Consider the following 9,703-nt stretch of genomic DNA (forward strand, 5'->3'; position numbering starts at 1 on the left):
TGACTAATGCACCCAACACTTTCATGAAATTGAAGAATCATGTTTTTAAGGGTTTTCATGAAAATATTATTGTGGTTTATTTTGATGATATCTTGATTTATTCTGAAAATCTAGATGGGCATTTGGAACACTTAAAACAAGTTTTTGAAGTTCTAAACAAGCAACACTTATTTCCTCATCTTAAGTAGTGTGCTTTCTGTATGGATCATGGGGCATTATTGGGTTTTGTGGTTTGTTCTAAGGGAGTTGAAGTTGATGAAGAGAAAATCAAGGCAATCACAGAATGGCCTAAACCTAACAGTGTAACTGAAGTTAGGAGTTTTTATGGGCTTGCTAGTTTTTATTGGAGATCCGTTAGAGATTTTAACATTGTTGCTGCTCCTTTAATTGAAGTTATTAAGAAGGATAAGGTTTATTCATGGGGAAAAGAATAATATAATATTTTTAACTTGTTGAAAGAAAAATTGTGTTCCTCTCCTCTTCTGCAATTACCTGATTTTTCTAAGTCGTTTGAGGTTGAATGTGATGCCTCCGGAAAAGGAATTGGTGCTGTTTTGATGCAAGACTCGAAGCCCATTGCATACTTTAGTGAAAAGATAAGTGGAGCTACATTGAACTGCTCAACATATTACAAAGATTTATATTCTTTGGTAAGGGCTTTAGATACATGACAACATTATTTGTGGCCAAGAGAGTTTGTGGTTAAAACTGACCATGAAATCCTTTAGATATTTGAAGAGCCAAGGTAAGCTTAATCGTCCCCATGCAAAATGGGTTGAATTCATTGAAACATTCCCATATGTGATTGCTTACAAGCAAGGAAAAGAGAATGTGGTTGTTGATGCACTTTAAAGAAGTTATGTCTTGGTTTATTCTCTTACTTCTAAATTGATGGGTTTTGATCAAATCAAGGGACTTTATTCTAATGGTTTTGATTTTGGAAAGGATTTTGCAGAATGTAAGTTGGGTCCTTATGAGAGGTTCAATCTTCGAGATGGGTTCCTTTTTAAAGAAAATAAATTGTGTATTCCTAATTGTTTGTTGCGTGGATTATTTGTTAGGGAAGCACATTGTGGTAGACTCATGGGATACTTTGGAGTTCCTAAAACTTTGGATATACTTGCTGAAATTTTTTTTGTCCTGGCATGCAAAAGGATGTTGAAAGAGTGTGCTCTCAATGTCTTGAATGTAAACAAGCCAAATCAAAAGGGTTACACATGGTCTTTATACTCTTTTACTTGTCCCTGCTTATCTTTGGATTGATATTTCTATGAATTTTGTGTTAGGGCTTCCTAGAACAAATATTGTAAGGATAGTATATTTGAGGTGGTAGATAGATTTTCAAAAATGGCTTTTTTTATTCCATGCTTGAAGACTAATGATGCATTACATGTGGCTAATTTATTTGTGAAGGAAGTGGTTAAATTATATGGCATACCTAAAACTATCATTAGTGATAGGGATGGAAAATTTTTATGTCACTTTTGGAGAGTACTTTGGGCGAAGTTGGGGGCTAAATTGCTATTTTCTATATCTTGTCACCCACAAACTGGGCAAAGAATGTAGTTAATAGGACCTTAGGGAATACGTTGAGAGTTGTTTTAAAAGGAAAATCATCTTCTTGGGAAGAACATTTGCCCATGGTAGAGTTTGCCAATTATAAAACCATCCACTCTTCTACTGGTAAGTCTCATTTTAATGTTGTTTATGGATTTAGTCCCGTCACTCCCGTTGATTTTTTGCCTTTGCCTACTAATGACATTGTTAATCTTGATGGTAGGAATAAGACAGAAATGATGAAGAAGATTCATGAACATACAAGGCTTGAAATTGAACGGAAGAATGAATAAACTGCCTTAAGAAGAAATAAGGGGCGGAAATTTGTTATTTTTAAGCCTGGAGATTTAGTTTGGGTGCATTTTAGGATGGAAAGATTTCCTGCCAAATGAAGAACCAAATTAGATCCAAGAGGAAATGGGCCATTTGAATTCCTTGAAAGGATTTGAGACAATGCTTACATACTTGACCTTCCTAGTGAATATCAATTTAGTGCTACCTTCAATGTTTCTGGCCTTTCCTTGTTTGATGCAAGCTCGAATACAAGGACGAATTCTCTTCAATAAGAGGGGAATGATAGCATCCATGACAGCTCAACATCATTAAATGAGAATGGTGAAGCTCTGGAAGCTCCAAGAAGGACCATGACAAGGTCTCAAACAAGAAAATTTCAAGACAAGCTTAATGGACTTCAATTGGTAATTAAAAAGTGTCTTATAATGGAAGAAGAACTCCAGCAAAAGGAGGATCCTTGGGCCAGGTCTTACAACTATTTGGAGGCCCAAATGAAAGTCCAAGAGGAGATAGAATGAGGCCCAAATATGCCCCAAAAAGAGGAATTTTCAGCAGCCCAAATAAGCCCAAAACAAGTTTCTACAATATATATTTAATAGTTGGATCGACTTACGAAATTAGAACACTTCTTACTTGTTAAGGCTACCAACACAGCGTAACAATATGATCAGTGCAATAGTCAGATTGCATGGGGCTCGAGATTCTATTATCTTAGATCGAGGGGCACAATTCACAGATAAATTTTGGAAGAAATTTATGCAAGGTTTGGGTACTTAGATGAATCTTAGTAAAACCATTCATCCATAGACCCACGGGCAGGCAGAGCAGACCATTTAGATGTTCGAGGATATGTTGCGTGCTTGTGTTCTTGACTTCAAAGCTGGCTGGGATGATCATTTGCCGCGCAAAGAATTTCCCTATAGCAACAGTTATCATGCTAGCAATCAGATGGCGCCGTTCGAGGCTCTATATGGTAGGAGACGTGGATATCCTATTCGGTGGTTCGAGATTGGGGAAGAAGAATTGATAGGACCAAACCTCGTGCATCAGGCTATGGAGAAGGTTAAGGTCATTAAGGATCAATTTAAAACTCTCAGAGTCGTCAGAAGTCCTATTCGAATGTTCGTTGTAGGGAATTGGAGTTCAAAGAGGAAGATTGGGTATTCTTGAAGGATTCCCTCATGAAGGGTATAGTGCGGTGTGGTACGAAAGGGAAATTGGGTCTGGGGTATGTCAGACCATAAAGAATCATTCAGAGGGTTGGTGAGGTTTCTTAAAAACTTGAGCTACCACCAGAGTTGTCGTTGGTGCACCCGGTATTTCATGTGTCTATATTGAAGAAGGTAGTTGGAGACTCGACACTCATTGTTCCGGTTGAGACTCTTGAGGTTAATAAGGATTTGACTTATGAAAAATTTCCAGTTGCAATTCTTGATAGGCAAGTCCGAAAGCTGAGCAATAAAGAAATTACCTCCATGAAGGTGCTATGGCGAAACCAACAGGTTGAAGAGGCCACCCAGGAGGCTGAGGAAGAGACGAAGAAGAAGTGCCCCCATTTGTTTGAGTAACTGTGTATTTATGAAGTTTTGTTCTATGAAAAATGTTAAGAGTTTACTTTCTATGAATTATGTATCGCTTGTATAGTTGATGTTAAAGGTGTTCCTTTCCAGTAAAATATTACTTATAAGGCCACAGTTGATCTCGTTTTCATGATATGTTGCATCGTTGGATTATGTATACATTGTTAGGATTGGTTTCTGGGATTCTCTGACAGGTGCATAGGACTAGTTGTAGGCGAGACTCTGCTGAAATTTTTGAAAATTTAGGGAGTTAGTCAAAATTTAGAACTGCTAGTGTGTGAACTAAAAGTTGGGTCACATTGGAAGCTGATGGCGGATTTTGACCCTCATTCAAGGATGAAGGAACTTAAGCAGGGGAGGATGTAAGGACATGTAAAGTTTCACCTAAAACTCGGGGTTTTCTGGCGCCGAGGTAGAGTAATGTGATTGAGGATTGTACAGTATGTCGGGGAGTTGAAGGAATCATTTTTGCAGACCATGACAGTTCTGCGCTATACCGCCACATAACCATATTGTGGGTCGCAGATCGGTCGCGGAGCGAAGCAGGACTTGAGCAAATTTTGAGGACCATTATGCGTTCCATTTTGCAGTCGCATAACCATTTCACGGACCACACAATCCATCTTAGATCCAACATGAAGATTCCCGGAGGGAGATTTTGCGGCATGTTATGCGACCGCATACCTGTTCGGTGGGCCGTATAATAGCCGTAGACCTGTCCTACCCTGCCCAATTTTTGGGACCCTTTCTGCGGTCCCCATTGCGGGCCGCATACCCATTTTGCGGACCGGTCTGCTACCGCAGACCAGGATTTGCATAGTTTAAGTTTTGGAAAGTTTCACCCGATCCCATTTTTATAAAAACAACTTGGGGTTTGTTTTGGCTAGTTCCAACTGATATTTTAGAGGCAGGAAAGTGGTCTAGAGTGAGAGGGGGGATTCCTAAGCTAATTGTTTATCAATCCTTGCTCAAGACTTGGAGAATTCATAAGGAAAACTCACAAGGTCTTCATCCAACAGGTAAGGTTCCACATTATAGTCTTTAATTTCATGTTTGAGGGTAGAAGATGGGTAATGTGGAGTGTGATTCTTAGGTATGGGGGGTGTTATCTACATGCATGCATGTACTAACAACGTTGTGGGAAGCTTGGTGAGCCCAAAATGGTAGGTATTTGGTTGTGGGATGTAGGAATACAACATTTGAGGACCTTCAAATCATAATGCACACCTAGTGTTTGATAAAATGCTCAAATGAGCTGAAACCATGAATATCTTCTAATTTTTATTCAATTTCGTTATTTCTCAGAAATAGTTGAAATTTCTAGGATTTTGGGAACATTGTAGTAATTTAAGGAAATCTCAAAGCGAGGTATGTTGGCTATTATCCTTCGGGAACGTAATCAAGTGTGACCAATGTGTCAAAATATTATGAATTCAATCATGTTTCCATTGCATGTTATTATGGCAAATTGTGGAAGAAAACTCAATGTGCCTAAGACTCTTATTTGCTCATAAGTGTACTAAAATTTGTGATTAGAGATGCTTTGTTGTTAATAATCCTTGATGGTGCTTGAAAGTGAAAGGAGTGAACATGAAATATGAAACATGGCCGACGTGTCGAGAATAATAGTATAATTGTGGCTACTAGTGCCAATGAAATGGAATGATGTGTGAAAGATTATGAAATGAGCTGTAAATCCATTAAATAATAAATGTTTTTGGAGTATCGGTAGTCACCGATGTCACGACCCAATTCCCAAACCCGGTCGTGATGGCGCCTCTCGTGAAGACAAGGCCAGCCAGACCAACACGAATCTCCCTTTTGAACAATTATTTAACATAAACCGTTCTAAACATGATTTAATAACCATAACATGTGAAAATAGCAAATACGGTAAGGGAAACCATCCCGACACAGCCTAAACCGGGGTGTCACAAGTCATGAGCTACTACAGAGTTTACTATAAGTCTACAGAGAATGAAATCCGATACAATAGTCCGAAAAAAATATAAATGATAGAGGATAAGGGAGACAAGGGGCTGCGGACGTCAACAGCTACCTCGTAACTCCAAATCGCTGCTTGGTCTGGAAGGAATCAACGCTCATGTGCGAACTCTGCTATGCCTGAATATGCACACATGGTGCAGGGAGTAATGTGAGTACTCCGACCCAGTGAATAATAACAATAAATAATGGCTGAAAGCATGAAAACTCATAAAGGCACAAGGGAATTCTATATCAGGCAATAAATCACTTAAATCAGTAAAAACCGTTAAGTATCAAATGAAATCTTCTTTTAAAAACAGGTAAATCAGGTAGAACAACAAGTAAATATTGAGTAGTAATCTGCCCCTCGGGCCCAGTATCAATCGCTCAGAACAGTATCAGCCCCTCGGGCTCACTCTCAGTCACTCAGCATAGTATCAGCCCCTCGGGCATCAGTAAACAGTAGTGCTCAGCCCAAACAACATTGGAAATATCATTTAAGTCTCAAATTCAATTAAAAGTGGCTGAGTTTGTAAAACAGTATCAATCAATAGGACTGAGTTCATGTAATATATCAAAATAGTGAGGAAACAGTGATAAAAGTCCACGAAGGATTCAAGTAGTCGGCATGAAGCCCAAAATATGGCAATAAGCCCATATCATGTTGATAACAAACACATCTCAGTCAAATACGTGGTAAAAACATAAATCAGGACGGACCAAGTCACAATCCCCAGTAGTAAGAAACCCCGCGCTCGTCATTAAGCACCTGTTTCACCTCAATATAGCACTACGTTGTGCAAATCCGGGGTCTCAAACCCTCAGGACATCATTTAGTATCATTACTCACCTCAAGCCGGCCAATTCTCTAGCTTGCTATGTCCTGGCCTCTCAAATCGGCCTCCTCGCGCGTCGAATCTGACCAAAACTACAAAGAATACGTCATGATAGGCTAAGAGAACATAACCCAATCGAAAAGAATCGAAAAATATCAAAAATCACGAAATTTGCAAAACCCAAGTCCCGGGCCCACTTCTCGAAACTCAGAAATTTTTACATCAACGTGTTCCTTATCTCGCCACGAGTCTATACATACCAAGAACTCCCAAATCCGAGCTCAAATGACCCATCAAAACCCAATTTGAAATATCAAAACTCAAGCCCTAGTTCTTCCCCTTTTTGCTAAGTTTTCATGAATTTCTAGGTTGATTCTACAATTAAATCATGTTTTTAGATCATAGGACTCACCTCCAATCAATCCCAGTCAAAACCCTCTTCAATTCCCGTCCAAAAGCTCTCAAGGATGCTCAACAATGGTGAAAATTAACTTAGACTCGTGAAGGAAATGTTATTAAAACCCTTCTGTCCAGCTGACATTTTACCCTATGCGAATGCGAGGGCTCTCTCGCGTTTGCGATGAACAAAACTTGCCTCTGACCAAATTACCCTTCGCGAACGCGGTGCCTTACCCGCGAATGCGATGCTTTAACTGTTACAACTACACGAACGCGAGCCTGATGCCGCGAACGCGAAGAACAATGCCAACGGGGCCCAGGCCCCTCCTATGCGAACGCGAAGCTCAACCCCCTTTGCCTTCCGCGAACGCGAGCCTCTAACGCGAACGTGAAGGCTTAAATTCCTGCCTTCCAAATCCTTCTTCGCGAACGCGAGGCCCTTTGCGCGAACGCGAAGAGATAAATCTCTGCAACACCTGAAATGAAAAATCTGCAACTCCTCAAAGCCAAAAATGATCCGATTGACCACCCGAAACTCACCCGAGGCCCCCGGGACCTCAACCAAAAGCACCAATGCATCCTGAAACATCACTCAAACTTTTTCCAATCATCAAAACACCTCGAACAACACTAAAACCATCAATTCTCATCGAATTCAAGCCTAAGTTCTTCTAAAACTTCCGAAACACGCATTCGATCAAAAACCCAACCAAAACACCTCCGAATGACATGAAATTTTGCACAAACATCCCAAATCACCTAATAAAGCTACAGCAACTCTCGGAATTCCATTCCGACCCTCGGATCAAAATTTCACCTATCAACCGGAATTCGCCAAAATACTAACTTCGCCAATTCAAGCCTAATTCTACACCGGACCTCCAAAACCAATTCCGATCACGCTCCTAAGTCATAATTCACCCAACGAAGCTAACCAAATCATAAAAATTCCAGTCCGAGTTCATATACAAATAAGTCAACTCTTGGTCAAACCTTTCAAATTTAAAGCTTTCAACTAAGACTGTTCTTTCAAATTCATACCGATTTCCGTGAAAACCAAAACCAACAATCTAAATCAGTCATAATACATCGTACGGGGCAAGTCATGCCTGAGAACTAGCGACCAAAGTACAAAAGCTCAAAACGACCGGTCGGGTCGTTACAACCGAGGAAGCATAGGTTGAAATAACCTAACCCCAAAAGTACACGTGCCGGTGTAGGAGTGGATTGTGATTATTCTTCTTATTTGGGATGAGATTGATGTGATTTGATTATTACACATAATTTTGATGAGATGATTTCTAGCGAAGGGTGATGTCGATCCACACGGCATTTTGGTCAGACGGCCTAGCCGATCGGGTCGAGATCGGACGCCATGCCGCACACATGATGATAATTGTGCTTAAGATTGTAATTGAGATAATGATTGAGATTGTGATTGGGTGTCTTTGGGTGATACGGCCTAGCCAGTTGGGCCGTGATCGGACTCCATGCTAAAGACACGGTGATATATCGGTACTAAAGATATGCCAACCTAAAACTTGGAAATTTACTTGAGAACTTGTCTTGCTCCCATATGTTTTGGTATTGTTTGAGGCTCCCATTTATTCTATGATTGATATTTTTTGTATTATTACTTGTTCTATTGAGAGGGTGATTAGTCATTCATACTAGTACTATTCCATATGTAATAACATCCCTTTTACCTGGGGTGCTGCATATTTAATGGATGCATATGGTTCCAAAGCAGGCAGCATTGATCGATGACAGCGGCACACCCTCTTCCCAGCTGACTTGGTGATCCCCACTTCATTTGGGGGTCGGGCATATTTTGTTCCTTATGTATGTTTTGAGGTATAGCCAGGGCCTAGTTGCCGGCACTATCATAGTGTTCTTCTGTATCTATTGGAGGCTCCGTAGATATGGTGTCGTTGTATATTTGTGCTGAGAAAGTCAAACTAGTAATTTGTTTTTGACTCATTTGTTCCACTTCAAACTATGAAAGTGTATGTATTTTGAGAATTAAAAATGAAGTAACTGATGGTAATGAATTAGTGTTGTCCACATGATCTTCTCATTGTTTAATTAATGAAATATATCTTCTTTTTATTCATGGGTAAGTTTGGGTAGAAGGCAATCTAGCAAGCTTGCTCAGCCGGGTTATCTCGGTTAGCGCCGGTCGCGCTCCCCGAGGTTGGGGCGTGACACAAAATTGAAGATTAATATTATTATTGTGAGTTCTTTTTTTTTTAGTTAAATGTTATATTTCTATTTCATACTCAAAATTGAATACAATTTAGTCCTAGTAGTAGTTTTGACTCACTACTAACTCTATACATCATATATCAAAGACAAAATCTATCTAATACTATGTCTTCTATACTGTCACGACCCAAACCGAAGGGCCGCGACGGGCACCCGGTGCCTTACTCAACCGAGTACCAACGTAACATATCTTTCTTATCATACTATCATGGGTAAATGAGCTAGAAAACCCTTCATGAGATAACAAGAATAAAACATAAGGGAATACTTAACGTATGATGACCCAGCATGATATACAAACTTATACATGTGACATACATGCCTATAAGGCCGACATGACCATTTGTAAACTCAAAACATAGGCCGACAAGGACATACAAGTATCCATACACCTGACATCTGTCTACAAGCCTCTAAGAGTACATAAAATCATAAAGGTCGGGACAAGGCCCCGCCATACCAATAAATACATATCCAAAGCATACTGACCAAATAGGCAACTCCGGAGCAAGTGGACTACACCAACACCTTCGCTGAGCTGATAGCCTACTAGGAGGAATGTCAACCTGTCTATCGGGACCTGCGGGCATGAAACGCAGCGTCCCCAGGCAAAAGGGACGTCAGTACGAATAAAGTACCGAGTATGTAAGGCAGGAAAACATAAACCAGAACAGTAATGTAAAGAGAGATAGAGGAGATACAACCTGTAACATCTGAGTGCCTCTGGGGGCTACTGACATGAAATGCATAATACATATATATATATAAACTTTTAAAAACATACGC

General features: G+C 40.0%; 1 protein-coding gene across 1 annotated transcript; it reads left to right on the top strand.

Moving 5' to 3' along the window:
* On the top strand, positions 892-3,419 carry LOC109231665. Its single transcript, XM_019397308.1, has 4 exons — positions 892-958; positions 2,732-2,919; positions 2,984-3,079; positions 3,192-3,419. Exons 1-4 carry the CDS (start codon positions 892-894, stop codon positions 3,417-3,419), a joined length of 579 nt encoding a protein of 192 aa, XP_019252853.1.

This window comes from Nicotiana attenuata, chromosome 8, assembly GCF_001879085.1.
Source record: "Nicotiana attenuata strain UT chromosome 8, NIATTr2, whole genome shotgun sequence".
NCBI lineage: Eukaryota > Viridiplantae > Streptophyta > Magnoliopsida > Solanales > Solanaceae > Nicotiana > Nicotiana attenuata.